The sequence below is a fragment of the Barbus barbus genome, assembly GCF_936440315.1.
Source record: "Barbus barbus genome assembly, chromosome: 18".
Taxonomy (NCBI): Eukaryota; Metazoa; Chordata; class Actinopteri; order Cypriniformes; family Cyprinidae; genus Barbus; species Barbus barbus.
The window spans coordinates 5,435,002-5,459,821 of record NC_136746.1 but is presented as its reverse complement, the minus strand read 5'-3'; the positions used below and the strand labels follow the sequence as shown (position 1 = coordinate 5,459,821).

At 39.4% G+C, this 24,820-nt stretch overlaps 1 protein-coding gene across 1 annotated transcript in view; it reads left to right on the top strand.

The window, feature by feature from the left end:
* LOC306883863 (myomesin-2-like) overlaps positions 1-24,820 on the top strand; it is a gene marked incomplete at both ends in the record, with an annotated part of 45,744 nt that overhangs the window by 14,570 nt on the left and 6,354 nt on the right. The window contains 19 exons of the mRNA XM_079439350.1: positions 1,799-1,982; positions 2,241-2,415; positions 3,484-3,605; positions 8,485-8,672; positions 8,779-8,905; positions 10,612-10,790; positions 10,919-11,041; positions 14,498-14,652; positions 14,820-14,926; positions 15,239-15,283; positions 15,903-16,039; positions 16,820-16,964; positions 17,080-17,142; positions 17,626-17,693; positions 17,794-17,907; positions 22,421-22,508; positions 22,613-22,651; positions 23,531-23,636; positions 24,383-24,546. Coding sequence (XP_079295476.1) covers positions 1,799-1,982; positions 2,241-2,415; positions 3,484-3,605; positions 8,485-8,672; positions 8,779-8,905; positions 10,612-10,790; positions 10,919-11,041; positions 14,498-14,652; positions 14,820-14,926; positions 15,239-15,283; positions 15,903-16,039; positions 16,820-16,964; positions 17,080-17,142; positions 17,626-17,693; positions 17,794-17,907; positions 22,421-22,508; positions 22,613-22,651; positions 23,531-23,636; positions 24,383-24,546 — 2,329 coding nt within the window. The remainder of the gene's footprint in view (positions 1-1,798; positions 1,983-2,240; positions 2,416-3,483; positions 3,606-8,484; positions 8,673-8,778; positions 8,906-10,611; positions 10,791-10,918; positions 11,042-14,497; positions 14,653-14,819; positions 14,927-15,238; positions 15,284-15,902; positions 16,040-16,819; positions 16,965-17,079; positions 17,143-17,625; positions 17,694-17,793; positions 17,908-22,420; positions 22,509-22,612; positions 22,652-23,530; positions 23,637-24,382; positions 24,547-24,820) is intronic.

Below are 24,820 nucleotides of genomic sequence, written 5' to 3'. Positions count from 1 at the left end.
AGACAAGAAGCCTTTGCAGTTTCATCATGCAACTCCATAGCAACCAAACAGAGTACCCTAGCAACCAAAATCCAAAGGGGGATATCTTCCATTCTGAATGTCACAGAGGCATGGGAGTTGGTTTATATCATTCATAGTGACAAGAAGCCTTTGCAGTTTCATCATGCAACTCCATAGCAACCATCCTGGGTACCCTAGCAATCGCATAGCAACACCCTGGCAACACCTTAGTAACCACCCTGGGTACCCTAGTAACGGCCCTAGCAACCATCCTGGGTACCCTAGCAACCGCATAGCAACACCCTAGCAACCACCCCAAGTACCCTAGCAACCACATAGCAACACCTTAGCAACCACCCTGGGTACCCTAGCAACGGCCCTAGCAACCATCCTGGGTACCCTAGCAACCACATAGCAACACCCTAGCAACCACCCCAAGTACCATAGCAACCACATAGCAACACCTTAGCAACCACCTTGGGTACCCTAGCAACCGCCCTAGCAACCATCCTAGGTACCCTAGCAACCGCATAGCAACACCCTAGCAACCACCCCAAGTACCCTAGCAACCACATAGCAACACCTTAGCCACCACCCTGGGTACCCTAGCAACCGCCCTAGCAACCATCCTGGGTACCCTAGCAACGGCCCTAGCAACCATCCTGGGTACCCTATCAACCGCATAGCAACACCCTAGCAACACCTTAGTAACCATCCTGGGTACCCTAGCAACCGCCCTAGAAACCATCCTGGGTACCCTAGCAACCGCCCTAGCAACCGAGTGGCGAGTTTTGCCACGCCAAGCACCCACTCACATTTTCTTCAGGAAATGTACATTCTAGTTTTTGTATTATTCCTGCTTTTTGACAATAACTAAAAATTACAGTACAAGCATATTATTATTATTAATAATGTAATAATAGTCAGGCAAGTTGTGTGCTGCACCGAAGGGTTGCAAATGTAATTTTGATTTGTTTTGGGCTGTCTATTTGTCTCAAATGCTACATGCTACATGTTTTTTTTTTTTTTACTTGAGTAGCTATAATAGGTTATGTATTATAATAGCTGTAATGAATTATGAATAGCTGTAATAGGTTATGTAAATATGCAAACAAAGTTAATTTGCTGTGATTTTATTTAATCCGTTGTCCCAATATTAAATTAACAGAGTTCTCATTTATTTCAGTTCTCAGTTGTCTCAGATGTGCCTTCTAAAAATAAAAACAAAAATAAAGTGTTGTGATTGCAGACTTTGGCAATGTGACAAATCCATTTTCAATCTTTGGCTCTATTTAATTAATTGAATTACTGTCTAGAAGAGACAACTGTTGTTGTTGTTTCTTGTGAGAGGTTAAAGCAGTCATTATCACTTCTCACACAATACATATGTGTTCCAGGAGCACAAAAGCAGTCATAAGTAGCACGGGTAAAAATGCATTGTATGAGTCAAAATTATCCATTTTTCTTTTATGCCAAAAATCATTAGGATATTAAGTAAAGATCATGTTCCATGAAGATATTTTGTAAATTTCCTACTGTTAATATATCAAAACTTCATTTTTGATTAGTAATATGCATTGCTAAGAACTTCATTTGAACAACTTTAAAGGTGATTTTCTCAATATTTAGATTTTTTTGCACCCTCAGATTCCAGATTTTAAAATAGTTGTATCTCGGCCAAATATTGTCCTAACGAACTATGCATCAATGGAAAGCTTAAATTGACCCTTATGGTTTTGAGGTCCAGGGTCACATATTTGTGTAATAGTGTGTTTTTATTCATTCTGGACTTTAATAGCTTCAAGTCGGAGCTGGATCCTGGCAGAGAGTGAACACTAAAGTACCCATCAGATCTCCTCGTTATGCCGTCTTCGACCTGCTAGAGGGAAAGGACTATCAGTTCCGTGTGGTGTCCGCTAATATGTACGGTGTCAGCGAGCCCTCCGAGCCCACCAACACTGTAACAACCCTGCAGCTGAAGGGTAAATGCCCTAAAAAGCATGTCACAGAGGGCACAGTGCCTCTGATGTATTCACTTAAGATATTGACATGTTGAAATGCATATGAAATGGCATATAGATCTTTGAAGTTTGCTCTGACTTTGATGTTGTCATTAAGGCAGTAATGATTTTTTATCTGCCTTTCTGTAGTGGAACTAATTCATGCATGATAGGTCGTCAAGGGATTGATTGGACTGGTTTGTGAAATCACCCCTGAAATGAAGTTCTGTGTTCATTCAGGTGTGCCCTCAGCTCCTGGACAAGTCGTTGCAACCAGAGAGACAGACACTTCTGTTCTAATCCAGTGGGCGCCTCCAAAGGATCCCAATAACCTGATTGGATATTACATTGATTCTTGTGTGAAAGGATCTAAGGACTGGACCTCTGCCAATCACAAGCCCCATAAGCAGACTAGGTTGGTGAAATGATTTGAGGCACTTCCCACGAATAGGGTACGAAAGCATCTGAAACTCAGGTCTGAGAATCTCTTGAAAAGATTTGTAAGAACTTTATAATTAAAATAAAATAAAATAAAGGGGTTGCCGATTTAACCTGTTCTCATCCTCCAAAGAAACTCATTAACCTTATTCAACGTTATATTGATTCTCGTGTGAAAGATCTGAGAACCGGACCTAATCCAATCACAAGCTCCACAAGCAGACCAGCGCTGTGTTTCTCAAAGGCATTGTAAGACTACATAGATCGTAGAGGCTATTGGTGCCAATGGCTTTGGGAAACACAGCCCAGGTATGTGAGCAAGCTGTTCTCATTCCCAGGCATCAAAAACTGAAGCAAAAACTGGTCAAACACTTTGTGTGTTGAAATAAAAATGCTATAGGGTACCCCTTTGTGTTACTAATATATTGATGAACTAGGAGTTACATTGCTTACAATAGTTTGCCTTATTCATCTTTTTGTATGGACATTCAGCAAACTATTAAGAACAAAGTACATTCTTTCTGTGGATTAGCCATTCAGGTATTTTAAAATGAAATTATTTGCTATTCAGCAGCATTTAGCTCACAGGAACACTCATCTCTATATGATGGTAACTTTAAATAACACATTATTCTTCAACCAAATTCATATTTAACACATGTATTACACAAAGCCGAACTTGAAACATAATTATATTTACAAACGACAATTAATTACATCCCCAAAACAGTGCCCAAACCTTATTAAATAAGTTATTCAAATACAACAGCCGATGGCAAGTATCTCTTATGCTTGGAAAAAAAGTCATGGCACACCGAAATAATTCCGATTTGCAGAAAGTGCCATAAAGTGCATGATTGTGAATGTGGTAACTGACAAAAATACAAAGTAAAGGTGATCACATTATAATATTAAATGCAACTGGAAAACCAGAAAGCTTGCATCAGGGGTTTGTGTTGCTGACATTTTTCTTCTGAGGATGCTATTCCCTAAATTATGAAATGGATACTTCCTCTTTCACTGCCTCATTACTGGGTTCTCACAGGTTTGTTGTGCACGGACTGACCACCGGTGAGACGTATGTCTTCCGTGTTCAAGCCATCAACGAGCTGGGTCTCAGCGATGAATCCCAGGAATCGGCCCCTCTTTCTGTGAGAGCCGCTCTTAGTAAGTCTGCCTTTCACAATCCAGTCTCCTTTGATATTCCGTCAAGAAACCATTTATTTTGATCCTTTACCAAACACATTCAGAAGCTGTTTTTCAGCAGGAGGTGTTTGTTATTGATAAACCCATGGTGTACAAATGACAAAAAGAAAAGTACCCACCAGAGATGGCCCACCAGACTTCGTTTTAATAACTTTACAACAGTCTGGAAAAGGTATTTATTTATCTTAATTCATAAGCGTGCTCAGGAAAGTTGCCACACAATAACAACTGAAAATTTGATTTCTAGACGTCAAAGGTTTCTTTAGTATACAGTAGAGCAGAGCGGTGAAATGTGTCAGCCAGTAGATTCTGCTATAGTGTTTATTAAAGACCATCAGAGAATGTGTGTTACAGTGATTTTACCATGGATAATCCACTATAACATCATGCCAGGTGTAAACAAATACAAACTTCCAAATAAAAACAAAATTTAATGAAAAGCTTTCCTTTGTAAAGTTTGCAAAAAAAAAAAAAAGATTGATAAGATTCAATTTGAATGAACATTGTTTACATTACCATACACTGAACAAAATTATAAACGCAACACTTTTGTTTTTGCCCCCATTTTTCATGAGCTGAACTCAAAGATCTAAGACTTTTAAGGCCTATTTCTCTCAAATATTGTTCACAAATCTGTCTAAATCTGTGTTAGTGAGCACTTCTCTTTTCCCGAGATAATCCATCCACCTCACAGGTGTGGCATATCAAGATGCTGATTAGACAGCATGATTATTGCACTGGTGTGCCTTAGGCTGGCCACAATAAAAGGCCACTCTAAAATGTGCAGTTTTACTGTATTGGGGGGGTCCAGGGGGTCTGAAAACCAGTCAGTATCTGTGTGACCACCATTTTCCTCACGCAGTGCAACACATCTCCTTCGCATAGAGTTGATCAGGTTGTCCACTCCTCTTCAATGGCTGTGCGAAGTTGCTGGATATTGGCAGGAACTGGAACACTCTGTCGTATACACCGATCCAGAGCATCCCAAACATGCTCAATGGGTGACCTGTCTGTTGAGTATGCTGGCCATGCAAGAACTGGGATGTTTTCAGCTTCCAGGAATTGTGTACAGATCCTTGCAACATGGGGCCGTGCATTATCATGCTGCAACATGAGGCAATGGCCGTGGATTAATGACATAACAATGGGCCTCAGGATCTCGTCACGGTATCTCTGTGCATTCAAAATGCCATCAATAAAATGCACCTGTGTTCGTTGTCCATAACATATGCCTGCCCATACCATAACTCCACCGCCACCATGGGCCACTCGATCCACAACGTTGACATCAGCAAACCACTCACCCACACAACGCCATGCTGCCATCTGCCCTGTACAGTGAAAACCAGGATTCATCCGTGAAGACAACACCTCTCTAAAGTGCCAGACGCCATCAAATGTGAGCATTTGCCCACTCAAGTCGGTTACGATGACGAACTGCAGTCAGGTTGAGACCCCGATGAGGACGACGAGCATGCAGATGAGCTGGTTTCTGACAGTTTGTGCAGAAATTCTTTGGTTATGCAAACTGATTGTTGCAGCAGCTGTCCGGGTGGCTGGTCTCAGACGATCTTGGAGGTGAAGATGCTGGATGTGGAGGTCCTGGGCTGATGTGGTTACACGTGGTCTGCGGTTGTGAGGCCGGTTGGATGTAGTGCCAAATTCTCTGAAACGCCTTTGGAGACGGCTTATGGTAGATAAATGATCATTCAATTCACAGGCAACAGCTCTGGTGGACATTCCTGCAGTCAGCATGCCAATTGCACGCTCCCTCAAAACTTGAATTTTAGAGTGGCCTTTTATTGTGGCCAGCCTAAGGCACACCTGTGCAATAATCATGTTGTCTAATCAGCATCAGGATTATCTCGGAAAAGGAGAAGGGCTCACTAAAACAGATATAAGCTCGATTCGGACGGTAATTGTTTCTCAGGGGGACGTAAGTGATTTTCACCATATACAGGGGGTAGTTGGTGATTTAATTGCCGTCTGAATCCAGGACGTCTGTGTTTTTCTCTCACCACCCCTGTAAAAATCCCTGGCCAAATTACCTACTGTTTTTTGACAAACACCAAGGTCGTGGGGTAATTTAATTGCCGTCCGAATCCACATCTCTGAGTTTACGAGAAGAAATCAATTCAAAATTCGGCATTTAAACCTGAACACCGTATGGTAACTGTTGTACTTCGGTGTAATTTGCATACATATTTATTTCTGAAATGCTGGAAAGTATAAAAGAACAATACTTCATAACTGCTCCACCACAGCGAGTGAGAGCAGAAAGAGAAGAAAAGCACGTAAACATTCGAAATGGGTCTTTATTATGGCAGCGGCAGGTATGCAATACAAATTTAAAATGTGTATTATAAACGGACATATATCTCGTATAATTTTATACATCTATAGCGCATATTTTCCTATTTTTAAACAGGATATTTAAATAATCAAATAATAAATAGGATAATACATTATAAAATATGCTTGGAATAATAAGAATATATTTTACATATTGTACTTTTAAATACATTTTACACAATAATAAGAATAAATTTGTTAATAAAATTCATTTTATTTACAGCACACGATCATGTGACTGGCCACGTGAGCAGCGCGTTCTCGGGTTCGCAGGATCACAGAACTCCCTCCTCCACTGTGAATAAATCACCATCCGAATCCATGACTTTTATCACTGAGGTGATATGTAAATTCATTTTTACAGACGTCCATATGAAAAACAATTACCATCCGAATCGGGCTTTAGACAGATTTGTGAACAATATTTGAGAGAAATAGGCCTTTTGTGTACATAGAAAAAGTCTTAGATCTTTGAGTTCAGCTCATGAAAAATGGGGGCAAAAACAAAAGTGTTGTGTTTATAATTTTGTTGTATAATTTTGTATATATATGTGTGTGTGTGATATGTGCAGTTACCGTGAAATCATAGCACCCACCCATAGTAGTTACATGGAAGAGGTTTTTTAAATCTTTATATTTCCCTCAAAGCTCATACCATTTGCTAAATTGGTTTAATAATTTATACCAAATGAGTCAGAATGTTTTTTCTTTCGGTATCTCTGTGGGACACTTAGTCAACAAGTAGAAATTATTTCAGCCAGCAGACCATTAAATTTTTACAGATCTGGATGAATTGTAGAGCTGTTTGCTTTGGAAGTCTTTAGCTTTAGCTAACAGCAATCATCTGTTTGGACTCTGGGGGACAATTCCATACTCAGCAACTTCAAAAGATGAAACTTTTTGTCCTATGAGTGCAGGCCTGTCTGTAGTACAGAGCCAGTCAAAACAGTGGTTAGGAAATTAAATTAGATGATAAATTAGATCACACACACACACACACACAAACAAAACAAAACACAGCCTTACACTGACCCAAGCCATATCAGGGGCCAGAAGATGCACCAGTAGGCACCTAGCAACAACTCCGAACACTCTAGCAACTGTACTAAAATTCTCTCATAACACCCTGATAGCAAGTTTTGTATGGGCAACAACCACAACAATTTTTATCATAGCATTAGCATTATAGCTTCACTTCTGACATGGAGACTGTCAGCATGATCATGTTACTTTTATAGACATTTTGGTCAATTGTAAGGTAGCATGGTATTCTTTGTGTATAATGCAGTCCCATAATGCTCAGTTCAAGATGGCTAAAAAATAGGTTAGAAATATAATTATTTAATTATCAAAATTAATCAGTCTAATTAAAATAAGTAGTTCAGTCGGATTAAAGTAAACTCTTTTTTTTTTTATTAATTGACTCTCTATTTGTGAAGTGACATTCAGCCAAGTATGGTGACCCATACTCGGAATTCGTGCTCTGCATTTAACCCATCCAAAGTGCACACACACAGCAGTGAACACACACCCCGCAGTGAACACACACCCGGAGCAGTGGGCAGCCATTTATGCTGCGGCGCCCGGGGAGCAGTTGGGGGTTCGGTGCCTTGCTCAAGGGCACCTCAGTCGTGGTATTGAGGGTGGAGAGAGCGCTGGACATTCACTTCCCCCACCTACAATTCCTGCCGGCCGGAGACTCGAACCCACAACCTTCGGATTACAAGTCCGACTCTCTAACCATTAGGCCACGACTTCCCACTACTTTTTACACTACTTTACACTAAGATTTACACTACTCTTCAAAAGTTTTGGGATCTTTTTCCAAAATAATTCTCTTTTGTCTGCATTTAATTATAATAAAAACGTATTATTACAATTTAAAATAGCTGTTTTATTGTTTTTCACATAATTTATTCCTGTGATACCAAAGCTGAATTTTAAGCAGCTATTAACCTTGTCTTTACTGTCACATGATCCTTCATAAATTATTCTAATATGCTGATTTGGTGCTCAAAAATATTTCTTATTATTATCAATGCTGGAAACAGTTGTGCTGCTTAATATTTATATGGAAACGGTGATACATTTTTTTCTGAAAGTTAAAAAAAAACATTTATTTGAAATACAAATATCACTTTTGATTACTTTAATGCATCTTTGCTGGATAAAAGTATTAGTTCCTTTAAAAAAACAACAACAAAAAAACTTATTTTAGCTTGTGATGCTGCTTTACAAGGCAGTTGTTTATGTAGGCAGTAGATAGCAAAGCAGCCGTTTCAGAATAAAGCCCTAAATTCTCTTGTTATTTTGAGGCTTACACCAATGCATTCCACCCTCCTATATTATACCTCCAGATGCAACGCTTCTCTCAGAGATGTGCATATTATAAGCCAGAGATGAGGCTTGCACGCCAGCGCATGTTCCTCTCAGTCCAAGACATTGAGTAATGGGGAGGACCAGCTAAAGCAATCTGTCTTCTCCACAGAGCTGCCCTCTTCCCCTTATGACATCTCTCTTCTCTACTGTGATGGGGAATCCATGGTGCTCAACTGGAAGCAGCCCCTCCATTCTGGAGGAGCAGACGTCACTGATTATTACATTGACAAATGCAATGTGGCCAAGAAGACATGGGAGGAGGTCAACATCCCACCCATTAAGGAAAGACTGCACAAGGTGGGCATGTATTGCAGCATTCTGTGCATGTTATTGTTATCAGCTTATATTGATTGATTTATAATATGTATAACATAATTACTAAAATGAACCTTTCCTTCTGAAGGTTGGAGGTCTGACAGCTGGGTCAGTGTATCAGTTTAGGGTCTATGGAGCTAATTTGATTGGACTGGGTGATGCCTCAACCCATAGTACTCCCTTCAAATGCGAGGCTTGGACCATGCCTGAGCCAGGTAATGCAACATGTGCTCATAGTTTTACTTCTAAAATTCTATCACTGTTTACTAACTTTCATGTCGTTGAACAACTGCATGCTGCTGTTTGTTCTGTGTAACACAAAAGAAGAACTTTTAAAGAATTTCCCATCAGCTGAAAAGAAAATGTAGAATAAGCTGGAAATTACCCAACTATAATGCAAATCTATAAATAAAACAATGAAAAACCAAGTCATTTTTGCTTTTTTGACAAAACTTCAACTGTATTAACTAATGTTAAGAAAGATGAATAAAAACTGTAACACATGTATTGCTCTTTGTTAGTTAATGTTTGTTGATGCATTCATTAATGTCAACTATGGAACCATATTGTAAAGTATTAGCACTTCACTTCATTTTGAATCAGCAATGTAGATTAGATCACAGAAAGCCAAATGTTTAAGTTTCCAAGGCATAACAAAGGATGTACAAGATGGGCAATGCAGCACAGGGCTGAAAGGCCAATTGACAGTTCTGCAAACTGGCACAAAACTTTCTCACATTGGTCCCGGGCCAACAGGCCATCCTTATTCTTGAGCCCTGTCACTGAAAATCTTCCCTCTTCTGCAGCCTTGGAATCTTATTCTCCATTCCTCATATTTGAAGCAACACACTCAAGAACTAATGGTCTTTTGGCAGCATATTGTTGCACCATATAGAATCTGAATGCAAATAGACAACAATTATTTGGCATGTTTCTCTTCTATATGGTAGTTGAAGACTTTTATTGTATTGCTTTGCATTGCATTGCATTGCATTGCTCTATTTGGAGTTTATCTCAATGAACTGGTGTTGGTGGAAAAGAACTCTATGAAGATTCTCCGTAGTTATATCTTTTTATTTCCACAGAACAATGTTCTGTGGATGTTTGGCACGATAGGAATATGGTGAATTTAGGTGGTTTTATGTGCTGCCCTAAGAACAATTTAGAGGAAGTAAAAGTCTTTTGTGTGCAAAACACACTCATGCATGAGACTTCCAACCCACAACTCTTGGAAAACATTACACGGGTACTTGTTATTTAGAAGATTTACAGTGTTCTTATTAAAGGTACAGATCCTCTGTGGCAAGATGTCTTGTTTGCATGGTTAAAAACCCTTTTAGAGGCTACAGAAGTGGATTGGTTATATATTGACCCTGCAGGGAATAAACCTACCACCACCACCATGCTCCCAGCCACCACTCCGCTATATCACCATCATTAAAACTGAAGTATTAATAACATTAGTAGTACATGTTTTAAAACATGTCACTTACTTTGTTTCAGGTGAACCGAGTAAATTGATCACGAAAAGCCATTGTTCGGATCTGGCCTGCATTATTTCCTGATTATATTCCTCTCTCTGCCTCTCAACATTTGTGTATCGAACCGTCAAGACCAGACAACAAATACAGACCAATGTGATTCTCATGGAAGCTGTGAAGAATGTCTTCCAGTTATATTTTACCCTAAAATCAAAGAAATGATATTTCACATTACATCTGAAAATCAGAATGTAATAATCCAGATTTATTACAGTGATGGGAATAAGGGTGATTTACATGAAAGTCACTTGTTCTTTGTTTCGTTTTAGGTTGAAATGTCATCTGCGCATATTTTCATGAGATTCACCAAAATTGATATCAAATATGATTGAAAGCAAGAAAAACTTGAGCATCGATTTCCTTGTGTTTGGCTTCGGTAGGTCCAGCCTATGACATGACCTTCACTGAAGTAAGGGATGATTCGGTGGTGGTGGAGTGGAAGGCTCCTGTCTACAACGGTGCCAGTGCCATCACTGGATACTTTGTTGAGAAATCCAAGAAAGGCTTGGATAACTGGAGCAAAGTCAACGAAAGTTCAGTCAGCCACTGCTATCTTAAGGTATCGATTTGTTCTGTCAAACTCACATTCTCAGACATTTTGTACTATTACTTCAGCTAGACATGGGAGTATGAATACCAGTGTGTTTCTCTATGGCTTTATCAAATGTATTGTTCGAATGTTTGCAGGTCAAGGGTCTAGAAACAGGCGAGTCTTATGTATTCCGTGTGCAGGCAGAGAACGCCAATGGCATTGGCGTGGCTTCAACCCCCTCTGACCCTGTCCGCATCAAGGCACTGCCAGGTAAACCAGTACTGTAGAGCGGACAGTTTAAGGAAATACTTGTGAATGAATACTTGTACATATTTGAATGCGAATATATGAATATGAATACTTGTACATTTATGAATGGGAAAAACCTTACGGTCACACTAACATTAACAAAACCATTAACTAGGATTTTTGTCTCAATTAACTCATAATTTGCTGCTTATTAATAGTTAGTAAGGTCGCTGTTAAATTAAGGTACTAAATAATAATGTAGATTAGGGTCATGCAGAATATGTTCTTTAGAACTGCTAATAAGGAGCCCATATGTTAATAATTGAGAATTGATCCCTATACTAAAGTGTTACCAACCTTACAATTAAAAAGACAATCACTTTCATCTGTATGTACATTGAATGAACTTGCATGAAATGCATTTTTGGCCAATTTTAGTTTAGGAATCACAATTTATAAGATAATTAGTGTTGGATAGGAATAGTTGATAGGAAGTACTTTTAAAGAAAATTCTCTTACCAATTTCTCTCCCTCATGTCATTACAAACCCATAAGACATTGGTTCATCTTTGAAACACAAATTAAGATATTTTTAATAAATGGAGAGGTTTCTGTCCCTCCAATGGAAGTCATAAATGCATTGTTAAACAAATCCATATGAATCAAGTGATTTTATACAAGTCTCGTGAAGAGATATGATCACGATGAACAGATTTCATTTGGGCTTTTGCATCTAAACAGTGATTGACACATGCATATGGCAAATGCGAAAGCTCAAATGTGTGCATGTGGTGCGTGAGAACCAATGAGGTTTGTTCTAGCAACACATGCACAAGCTTACATGTTTACAGTTTGTAATGAGCTCTATTTATGTGTGCATTTATATGTGAATAAAAGACTAAATTATATCTGTTCATCAAACAAAGCAACCTAATCTCTTCACAAGACTTGGATTAAACTGCTAGATTCATAATTAATTTGTATTATTTTTATATTCACATTTCATTTTTGGGTGAACTCTCCCTTTAAGGCAGCGATTCTCAATGAGAGAACATTGGGGTGCTGGAAGATTTTTGAAAGGGGTTCTGTTTACAGTAAAAGATTCACACCGAGACAAGTTGAAACTTGCAAGTACTTGCAAAAGAATGTGGTCTGCATCATTCTAACACATGCCAGTTTACACCAATGCGACTAGATGAGAAGAAGTATTGTTTCCATAGCAACTACTCTTTACTTCAGTTTTTCTGTCAGCTTTGTGTAGCGCAGCTGTCGGACTTGTGAAAGCAACTTAGTGTCTTGCATCCAGAACCATGCCAGAACATATATAATACAATAATAATAATAAGAAGAATGCTTTTTGAAGAAGAATTTTTGTGGTGATAATCTGATTAAAGTTTGAATGTCAAATGGCTTTGTATTTGTTTAACCCTCAGAAAACTCATTTCTATTCACATCCCTGGGAAACTAATGATAATGATATGTTAGCTGTTATAGTTGTGGAGAACCACCGCCTCAAGGGGAATTTTGTTCCAAGTCAATATGAAATGCTTTTTGCTGCCCCCTTTTTACTTCCATAATGTAATTCATTTAAACATGAAACAGGATTTTTAACAAGAAAAATATTGGGGAAATCATTACATAACAGAATAGAGCTAGGTTTTTGGAAAGGGGTCAAGATTTTAGCTGATTAGCATGGCCCAACTAGCCTTTCATTGTAGATGCAGTAAATCCAGTTTTTCTGAATTGACTGCTTTCGTAAAATTACTTTATATTCTGACAAAATGTTTATTTATTATATTTTTTGGGGGGTATAGATGTTTTTCTACTGCCCTTTTTTTTTGAAGGCCGTTAAAAGCATGACATGGGCTGGAAATGGAAAATGTCTGCTGTCTTTGTCACATCTCAGCATAGTGACTAGTCAGCCAAATTCCAATCAGCTTTTTGCTGCAGCACCAGTGTGGTTAGACATTAGTCACATGACATATATGGCTCCAGATTGGCTCAAAATGTGTGCCTATGAGCAAAAATTGCAGATTTCAGTTCACATACTTCCGAGGGATGAACGGATGGCTTTCTTCAGTATAGACCTCATTGGCTTGGTGACTTTGGTCATCCATCCAAGGGTGTGTCCCTGCCTTTGGCTAGAGATTATGTTATCCTCTATGGGAATATCGGTTGGGTACTTTCATTTCAGAGGTGGTTATTACTAGAGTATGAAGATTGGCTTTTTGGAATTGTGCACAGTAAAACCAGAAGTTGCATTCAGTTTCGTCAGTTGTAAATTCATATAGTCTTTAAGCACTTAAGCCACCCAGAATAGCTGAATATCAGTGCATTTGAAAGAAGGGATCTGTATTTTGGATGAAATGAGCGGAGTTCAGAGCCGTGCGGGGCAGTGTGGATGGTACCATGGGAGGCGCTCTGAAGTGTCTTGGGGAGCAGCTGCCTGCACATTCACAGATAAGGAAAACGGGATGATCCAAGATGATTCATTCCGAGCAGCCTGAAAGGTTTTGGGGCTGATAAAATGCTGTCAGCCAGTAGAGTGCACTGTGGATTCGTCTGTCTATATAAAGTATGTGTGTGATGTTGTATGAGATGTTCTCCTTATAGCACGACTGAGAAGGGAAGCCCTGTGTAGGCTGATTGGTCATAATCAGGGCTACATTGAATCTGCGCCTGCAGAACTCCACAGATGTCTGCATTAATCATTCACAAACTTCTTCACACACAATTTTTCATTTTCTTTAATTTTTTTTTTACAAATTTTGTTATGCATTATGCACCATTTACAGCATCTAAATTAACGGGTTTTATTCAAATAAAAATGATCATCCACCTACATACATTGATTTATACCAACTAATAAATTGAAGTAATCTTTATGCAGTAATAGTATAACTTTATTTGCTGTGTAGAAAAAGTGAATTTCCAGAATATCCTGGCCACTTTCCAAATTATGGAAGTATCATAAAAGTGGTGCACACAATATTATATAATAAATAATCCTTATAATAAGTCTCCTGAAGCTTTGTGTGACAAACAGACAGAAATATAAGCTGATTTTCACTGAAAATGAAATGCTCCATCAGGTTTGATTTCAATGACATTTGGTTACAAGACACATTGGAACCAATGGCATTTGACGTCAGTGGTGTTAAATGTCATCAACGGGACGTTTTTATATGTGACATTTGTAGTCCATTTTAGATCTTCAGAGGAGCAAAATATCATCTAATTAATATTAAGATCATATGTACATGTCCATATTAGTAATTACATCTATGAATTAATATATGGAGATAATATTCATTATTTAAATGTCCTCCAATGTTTTTTAATCAGAGGGAAAAATATTTTTTTATAATTTCACTCTCTTGCATCTGTAAATGTGGCATATCCTACAGTACCTGTTTTGTAGTCTGCACATTTTGTTTACTTGTGAACAAATCCTTCTCTGCTTCTGTTATTTTGAAGGCACCCAGGAAATCAAATGTGGCGTCGATGAGGAATCAGGTGACATTTATATCTCTTTTGAAAGCTGCCAAATGATGGAGAAATCAAAGTTTGTGTGGAAGAAGTCCTACCAAGAAATTACTGACTTCTCTAAGGGAATCGCCGTGAAGACATCAGGCAGCCAGTAAGAAAAACACACGTACGATGTGTCCTAACTAGATCTGGACCAGATACATATTAGCTCAAAGCATATTTAGAGCAATGCCACAGTCTGTGCATATTTAATTCTGTTTGTTTTCCTTTTGTTGTCCCACTGAACAGACACTAATGTTTGCTCATTTGTTTCTTTAGCTCAACTTTGCTTTTTAAGAACCCAGACAAAGAGGATTTGGGCACATACTCCGTGTCTGTTACACAAACTGATGGTGTCTCCGCCAGCTACAAGATCTCAGCAGAAGGTGAGGCCTGTTAATATATTATGACTATCACCTTCATTATTAATGCCCATCCTCAAAATTATATAGAGAACCAGACAATATCAAAACATTCCACTGTTAGATTGGAATCTTATTTGATTTGGCTGTCGGATACTTGTCAGTATGTTGATCTGTTTTATGGATGCTACACCATCTGCAGTAATATTACCTATTGTACAAAGATCCTTAGTAATACAAATATTAATGCTAATAAAGATTAGTGTCGTCTTCTATTATGTCCTTGAAAGTGTTGTTGATAATGATGATAGTTGTTGCCTCTGTCCTCCATTTTAGAGCTGGAGAAGATGTTGGCCCTCAGCTATGACATACGCAACCCAAGTGAGTGACCCTGGATAGTAGACATTGAACACAAACCATGTTCAACATGTGTACTTGACACTTTAATTGAATAGCGTATTCAGGGTTGCCACAGTCTTGGAAATATTCCAAGCTTCTAAAATGATTGAATTCAAGAAAGTCATGGAAATGATTGTAACATTTCACAATTTGTTTGTTAACATTATTTGTGGCACGTTAATTCATAGTTATTGTTATACTATTTGGAATGTCCAAAAATTTAAGTATTATCTATTGCATAATTACCTAATGTTAATGTATAGAATCGTATTGTGCTCCAAAGTGTGTATAGTTTTAATTATTCTTTGCTCTAAAAAAAATAATTGGCTAAAAATGACTCTTTCTGAGTGTAGAAATGTATCATTAATCTAAGATTTTATCTAGATAGATGGCAATATTCAAGTATGGGAACCCTGAATTTTAATATTCCTAGTTGCTACATTACTTGGCAACCATAAATGACCCTGCAATGGCTTATTGCTTAAAATAAACTCTGATATCAGCATGTGTTATTTCACAAGTCTAAACTCATGCGTATGAACAGTGGCAACACACAAGACAACATGTCAGATTGTCACACATCACCTCTCTTGTGTCGCAGTTATTCCTCTGAAGACTGAACTGGCCTATAAGATTCTAGAGAGAGGCCGTATGCGCTTTTGGCTGCAAGCTGAGGGCATCTCCTCTGCTGTGACCTACAAATTCTTTGCCAATAACAAGGAGCTCGTCAACTGTGAGGTAAACGACTGCAAATAAAGTGGTACAGGCAACCACATATCTTCATTATCTCCTTTAATATAAAACTCCCTGCTTTCTGTTTATGAAATAGTTTACCCAAAAATGAAGATTCTGTCATTATTTACTCATCCTTAGGATCCTCCAAAACCCATATGACTTTCTTTCTTCTATGAAACATAAATTAAGTTGTTTAACAGTAGAGTAAAAGCATAGTTAAAAGCAAGGTCCATATGACTTCTGTACTAATTTCTAAGTCATTATGTACTGAAAATATTTAACTTTAGGAATACACAAAATAGCAGTATCATATTAGTTATCCGATTATTTTGGTTAGATATTGGCTGATATAGTACATGTAATATTTATATTTCTATATTTCTAATATTAAGATTTCTAGAAATCTTCATAAACATATATTATGTGTGTGTGTGTGTGCGTGCGTGCGTGTGTGTATATATATTTTTTTTTTTACAAAATAGTACTGTTGAATCCCTTTCACTGAACTGAATGGACTTTCTGCTATAAGTAATGCCTTTTGTGTTCTGTGGTAGAAAGAAAGCCATATGGGTTTTGTATTTGATTATTGAATTGTCATTCTCTGTGAACTATCCCTTTAAGCTTAGCTCCAACCTTTGCTGTGCAGGAAAACATAACCAATCCAAATAAATAGATTCAGCTCTATTGCAGTACTACCATCTGTTATGTTTTTCTGTTCCATTTGCGTGAGCCTCCTAAGAAAAGCCCAGGAGAGAAATGTTTACCTCTCCGGCTTTTTCACAGCAAACTAAAATGAGTCACGACGCAGCTACGGGCATTATTGAGATGGTGATGGATCATTTCACTGACGACAGCGAGGGCACTTTCACCGTGCAGATCCAAGATGGCAGAGCCAAGGCCCAGTCCTCTCTGGTGCTGATCGGAGACGGTGAGAGCCAGCATCGCTCGAGGGCTTCTGCAGCTCTCATCTTGAGATATTGTGCTCCTCTGTTGAACTCTACTCACTGACCTCTTATAGTTCCTGCTTTATGTTCCTTTTCCAGCCTTCAAGGCAGCGCTGGCTGAGGCAGAATACCAAAGGAGGGAGTACATTCGTGTGAAAGAGGGTACTGCACTCATCCTGTTGATGTAGCTGTTGAAATAAACTTCAGACAACCTGCGGTTTTGTAATCCATTCTTGGCATTACTTTTTGAGGTTTACAAACCAGCTTTGCATTATATATAAAAATCTCTTATTGGTTCCCTGATGAAAAAAAAAATTGCTTGCATGAATAGTTCATCCTAAATTTAAAAAGTCCTTTAATTTCCCTCATGTTTTTTCCAAACCTGACTTGCTTCCATAGAACTAGAAGAGATTTTTAATAATATGACAGTTTTTATACTATATTATGTAGTAGATTCCTCTCCGACTAGTAGATTTTGGATCTCCAGCTAAACCGGATAACAACCATCTAGGCTAGACTGAGACCAACTAAAACTAGCAAACCACTTAGGCTAGTTTAGGTTGATGTTTTTCAGTATAGTTGCTCACTGATTCTTTGAGTTTCCCATGATTTCAGAATGTTAATTTTCAATTTTTATTTTTCCAGGCCCTCACTTTATGGAGTTCCTCTCCATTCAAGTTGGTGATAATGCCTTGGTCACTCTTGTTTGCAAGGCAAGTTGAATTGGAATGATTTAGCCAAAGCAAATTATATATCAAATTGAAGACTGACTGATGATATATGGTGTTTTCTTGCATGTCTGACTACCTTCAGGTGGCTAATTTGAAGAAGGACTCTGTGTTCCAATGGTATAAGGATGATGTAGACGTGATTTCGGAGGTGCCTGCTGACTTGAACTCAGGAGTCTGCAAGTTCCCCCTAACTAATGTGAGCACTTCATTCCATAAACACTGAAGCTAAAAATCGTTTAGTCAAATATCACTCTAATCGGTCAAAGGTTACCAAAAAGCCAGATGAGTCCTTTGCACAATCTGACTCTGCTGCAGCCTAGATTTAACCCTCTGTGGTCGACAAACACGCCGGCGCGTTTTGGTGCATTTTTTTGAAAAGCCCCTAAAGGAACTTAAATTACTCTGCGAGTTTTAATCGTACAGATAAGAGTAATACATCAATCGAATCTGTAAAGGATCTACTTTTATTTGTATACACGCATAATAACAACAAAACTTTGTAATTTTATAAAACAAAGAAAAAAACAGGTTGCGCTCTCTGCCTTCTCCGTCTCCACGAACTGCTTTTAGAAACGCGTCACTAAAATGAACTGTAACTCAGCAAATACTCAACACAGAGACATGAGAGTTATATCTATAAAAAGCTTGAAGTGTGTACTTTTAAATGAAGTAATATCGAAAACAAATATTCTGTGATGAAGTAATCCACATGAAACACGATGTTCAGTCTTTCCCGTCAAACTCATTATCTCTAATGCGATCCTGCCCCCTCGCGGCTCGGGATGTAAGTAGCCACGTGAGCCACGTGCTCATGGAGACGCCCAACATAAACAAAGAGTGAATAGGTTGTTCATCACGGCTACTGTTCGTTTCTGGAAGAAGACGCGCTGAGTAAAGGCTGGATTTCCCTCAAAAGAAGAACAATATTTCATCCAGAAGAGGAGATCAATCTCATGAGTGAGTAATGTTTCTTTTTTGCATTAGTTAACGTGTTATTGTGACATAAACTTGAACACATTACTAGTTGGGTTTTTCCCAAACTGTAAGTCCAGACTACAATGTTTTGAAATTGAGTAAAACATTTTGAATATGATTATGTTACGGTGCGATGATGTTTTCATGCGCTATATAAAACAATAAAAGTAATATGAGTGGACACTGTAACATGATCAATGCTACGAGTCTAAGTATGTTTGGAACACGTTTATGATTAATAGCCTACTCTGTTCAAAAATAGATTTTAATAACGTGTTAAACAATAATAATTAGTTTCTCAGATATAAGATATAAAAGCTTGTGTGAGTCTATGGCTACAAAACCTATATATATATATATATATATATATATATTGTGGCGGGAGGAGCCAACGACAGACACAGTGGGCGTGGCGTCAAGCCTCGGAGAGGTTTTTATTAAACAATATTTAAAATAAAGTGTCCAAAGGGGGAAAAGTGTCCAAAATAAACAGGGATCTGGTGTCCTCGTTGTGCTGCGGGGCTCGTGAAGGGGGGCAGTGTTCAGGAGGGAAGGGTCCAGGTAAGGGGCGGAGTCCGGCGGCCGCACGCGCTCCCGTCTGGAGGTCCCGGGGCGCGGGTGACGGCGGCTTCTGTGGCGGCTTCGTCCAACTCCTTCATCCCCGGGTGCTCGACGGGATTCCACGGCCCGGCGTCCTTGCCCGACGGCCGTATCGCGGGTGCAGTGTCGGCCGGACTGCGGGTCCGGCCGCTCGCGTCTCTGGCGGCGGCAGGTAGTTCCCTCTACGCTCCCTTTCCTGGACCCACGAGGACACCAGCGTGCATGCACGGGGAAGAGACCGGTCTCTCGAGGAGAGGCGCGCTCGGCGTTTAACGGCGGCGGTGATGAGGCTCTATTCACGTCAGGTGCGCCTCATCACACGCCGCCAGCCCTGCGTGTTCAGCGCCCCTCCTCTCACACACACCCACTCCTGTCGGGAGCCTGGTGAAGGGCGGCGAATAAGGGACGGGGTGGTGATGATGGACAGGGGGGAGGCAGCCGACTCGTCACATTCCCCCCCCCAAGCGACATCCCCGTCCTAGGGTCGCCGCCCACGCAGGAGTGCTACCTTCCTCAACCAGGCTCCAGCGGTCGGAGTGGGCGGGGCGGGGATTCCTCTCCGGGCAACGCTCCCTCTCGCATCGCGCCGGAACCGGGACAGAGAAACCGGGTATTAGTTGTCAGCCTCAACCAGCCACAGGGTAAATGACCAATAGAAAGAACGTCACTTACCCCTTTGGTGGCTGGGAGGCTGTCCCCGTCGTTCCTCTGTCCCCGTGCGGGTTCCACGGCTTTTTGCGAGCGAGAGGGGATGACGTCATCAGATGTTGCCCAACTGCGCTGTCTAGGCTCCGCCTGCCCGCATTCTCCACCACTGTGGCGGGAGGAGCCAACGACAGACACAGTGGGCGTGGCGTCAAGCCTCGGAGAGGTTTTTATTAAACAATATTTAAAATAAAGTGTCCAAAGGGGGAAAAGTGTCCAAAATAAACAGGGATCTGGTGTCCTCGTTGTGCTGCGGGGCTCGTGAAGGGGGGCAGTGTTCAGGAGGGAAGGGTCCAGGTAAGGGGCGGAGTCCGGCGGCCGCACGCGCTCCCGTCTGGAGGTCCCGGGGCGCGGGTGACGGCGGCTTCTGTGGCGGCTTCGTCCAACTCCTTCATCCCCGGGTGCTCGACGGGATTCCACGGCCCGGCGTCCTTGCCCGACGGCCGTATCGCGGGTGCAGTGTCGGCCGGACTGCGGGTCCGGCCGCTCGCGTCTCTGGCGGCGGCAGGTAGTTCCCTCTACGCTCCCTTTCCTGGACCCACGAGGACACCAGCGTGCATGCACGGGGAAGAGACCGGTCTCTCGAGGAGAGGCGCGCTCGGCGTTTAACGGCGGCGGTGATGAGGCTCTATTCACGTCAGGTGCGCCTCATCACACGCCGCCAGCTCTGCGTGTTCAGCGCCCCTCCTCTCACACACACCCACTCCTGTCGGGAGCCTGGTGAAGGGCGGCGAATAAGGGACGGGGTGGTGATGATGGACAGGGGGGAGGCAGCCGACTCGTCACAATATATATATATACAGATGTTTCTGATATTAACATGCTCACAAATGTTTTTTTTTTTGCTTGTTTGTATTTTATTGAATCAGGTAACAGCACCACAGATGATGAATCCTGCTGACTTCCAGTCTCTTCAAACTGTTTTCAGAGCGCTGCACCAACATCAGATGTTCAACTTCACTGATATTCTATGGTAAAAGAAGATCTTTGACTACTGATTATGTTTTTTCTTCTTGAATCCATGGAAAGAAGCAGAAACACTTAAATAACACATAAATATCAGGTATGATTTACTTGTTTCACTTGTTGAACAGAATCTGTTGCAGGAATGACTGAAAGTCTGTTCACATCTCTGTGGTTAGATCAGTGTGCACAATAATGTGTCTGACCTTCATTATGTATGTTTTGATTATACTGTGTTGTAAATAAAATACAAATAATAAAAAAAAAATCAATCTCCTCACATTCTCTCTTACCTGCCTCAAAGTCACAGTCACACTGATGGGTTATTAGGGGAGGGCCCTTTGTCTCTCAGGTGAAAATCACTAAAACTGCTGATTTTGTCTTGCCAGAGGAGAATGACACTTTCGACACTATCTCCCCGTCTAAATCCTGTAAAGCTGATGTAAAGCCACCCAGCTTTATATCAAGCTGATGTAAAGCTGCTTTGACACAATTTGCATTGTTAAAAGCGCTATAAAAATAATAGTGAAAAAGCCTTAAAATCACACATTAAAATAGGATTTCACCTAAATATTATATTCCAGGTTATTTAATATTTCCAGTGAATACAATACAACAGTGATCTAAAAGCCTTACACATGAAACAAACACTGGACTAAATTGTATTAGCGTTAGCCATTAGCATTAGTACATTTGCTTAAAAAACAACACTGAGTATAATGCACAGCTTTTTAATGTCAACAGCTTTTTCTACTTCTCATAAATGTTTTACTATGCTTTGTATCCTGATATTGTGATTCAATACACGTTCATATGGCTAATTGCAATTTATTAGCAGCATTTACAATTGTTTTTTTCATCATGTCCAGAGAGCAGAACAGATCTGTGACCCATTTATGGGTTCGTGACAACTAGTGTAGGCCAGTAACAGACGTTTGTGTTTGTGCTTTCCATAATCAAAGTTTAAAATGTATCAAAAGTGTACTGAAGCATGCTCGACGCTAAGTGCCATAGCTAAGGTTATTTCAGTAAAAAGACAAATAATCCCTGCTGGACTGTTATGGGTAATTGCTCTGTTTTTTTCAGTCGTTATTCTTCCCAGTTACAAAGTAAAACAGCTTGTGCAACTTCCATAAATACAAAGAAGCTTGACGCATGACAAAATTATACTGCGTTCACATGAGAAATAACCTTAAGGGCTTCTGACTCCCTGAGTATTGAAACCAGGAGTCTCAATCAATTGAGTGCCGTAGTAATTTTTTGTATAGTGCTGGTTATTCTTTGACATTTTTTGTCAAAACTATTTTTTAAAACTATATGAAAAAGCTATAATTTACTCCCAAGACAATGTAGCACAAAAACTATTCTGCCGGTAATGCTCTAAAAAAAGCATCACTCAGGTGGCCTGTTTTTGTGAAATGCCGTTTTTTTTTTTTTTATTGTATTTTTTTATCCTGATATTCTAGTTCTCCAAGAGGGATGTGGGACTATATAAAGCAACCATCACTGATGACAGAGGCCAAGATGTGTCACAGATTGATGTTTCTGGCAAAGGTACCATCTCTCAGGATTGTCTTATCAAATATAGAAAAATGTAAATGTGAGCTGGAAAATGTTCCAGAAAACATTTATTAAAGATGTATTTTTCTCGCCCACAGCTTTTGATGACATCATTAACAAGCTCGGTCGCATCGCTGGTGTGTATGACATGCATGAGTATCAGAGTTTCTCCTACATGCTTGAATAGGCTATAGAATCCCTGTGATTCTACACAGACAGTGATTGAATGATTGTTTTTTTGTTGTTTTTTTTTTGTCACATTGCAAAAATAACTGTAAAATAAGTTATTATTTATTATTTTCTTTAAGCAAAATATAATTGATTTCTTTCTGATTTTGAGGTAAAATATGACTTAAATGTGTGACCCTGGACCACAAAACCAGTCATAAGTGTAAGATTTATACATCAATAAATGAGCTTTCCATTGATGTATGGGTTGTTATGCTAGGGCAATATTTAGCCGAGATACAACTATTTGAAAATCTGGAATCCGAGGGTGCAAAAAAAAATTTATTTTGAGAAAATCACCTTTAATGTTGTTCAAATGAAGTCCTTAGCAATGCCTCTTATTAATCAAAAATATCTTCATGGAATATGATCTTTACTTAATATCCTAATGATTTTTGGCATAAAAGAAAAAATGATCTTTTTGACCCATGCAATGTATTTTTGGCTATTTCTACAAATATAGTTGTGCTACTGTTTCATCAGATTCACAATTAATGTGAACTACAGGTGGTTGACCAATTAACTGCACTTCTACCCACTTCAGTTTCAATTGTACTAAAACAATTCTTAATCTTTCATCCAAAAAAACAAAAACAACAACCATAGAATGAAAACAGTAAAAAGATCATCTTGAAGGGAAAACACACGTTCATTGTAGCTGTGTGCCTACTTGAAAATCTTTGCATACATAGCAACACATTGTGAATCACAGCAATGCAGATTTCTGTCCAAACAGCCTGTGTTGGTGAATTTTAAGATCTCTTTCCTTCTATTTTGGACCTGGACAGGATCCAGCGCCTCTGAGTTGTCGATTCAGTGCACTGCGGAGGGCATTATGCTTCAGTGCCATATGAAATATTACACCGAGGAGATGAAGATCCATTGGAAACAAAAGTAGGCACGTTTTCCACTCTCACTTGAAACGATTTCCTAGAATAAAAAAAGATACACAAATACCCTTGAAAATGAAATGCACATGCCTCTTCATGTCCTCAGGCATGACAACGACTCTACATGTAAACATGATGTTCAGATTTTGGTCTATAGTTTAGTGTGAGGTGTACAAAATAAATGATTATTCAACTACAGGAAATTACAAGAATAAAGAGTCTGTCTTGCTCCTCGCTCTGTTGTCGACACAAAACAAATCATTCTGATTGCAGTTGCCTAATGCTCTGCCCTGGAGGTGATTCAGTAGCATGTGAAATTCTAACGTAGTGAGAAAAGCCTTTTCTTGCTCGCATGGCTTCTCAAATCCCTGTATTAGCATTTTGAAGTGGTTATTCTGGGTCTTTCCTTCTCCTGTTGCACGTTTTGAATTGCACGCAGAGCAGGTATTAATGTAGGGGAAATTTCTCATTCAGTCGCAACACAAAAAAACACCCGCCGTGTCTAATTTTACACTAGGGACATGCTAATTTGATGCCCCACTTAAAAAAAAAAAGCATGTCTAATGTTTTGAGACCATTTACTCTGTGGAAAATGAGCAAACAATTGATCTTAAAAAGAGATTGGGATTAAACATAACTTCGTTTTAACATGTTAAAAGCATGCATGTGATCGTATTTCATGTGATCGTTTTGTCATTCTCTCATTGATGAACTGGTTTCTTTGCATTCATTAACTGTTTGTACTTCAAGGGATTCTAAAATTGCTGCATCAGAAAGGATGAGAGTTGGTGGCAACCCAGCAATGGCAACTTTGGAGATAGTCGAACCGATTGATAAGGATAAAGGAATGTACACTATTGAGATTGTGGATCCCGAGAAGACGCATTCTCGTACCCTGGACCTCTCCGGACAACGTGAGTTGTGTTAACTAAAGACCACCTAAATTTACCAGCTATGACACACTAAATTAAACAAGGCACAGTCTAATTATCATTTATCAATACTAATTACTCAACTAATTATAAAAAAAAAAAAAATTGTGATTAATACGAACACTTTTTTGTATACATATGTAACCCTGGACAAAAAAAAAAAAAAGGGTCCATTTTTGGAAATTGAGATGTAAACATCATCTGAAAGCTGAATAAATGAGCTTTCTATTGATGTATGGTTTGTTATGATAGGACA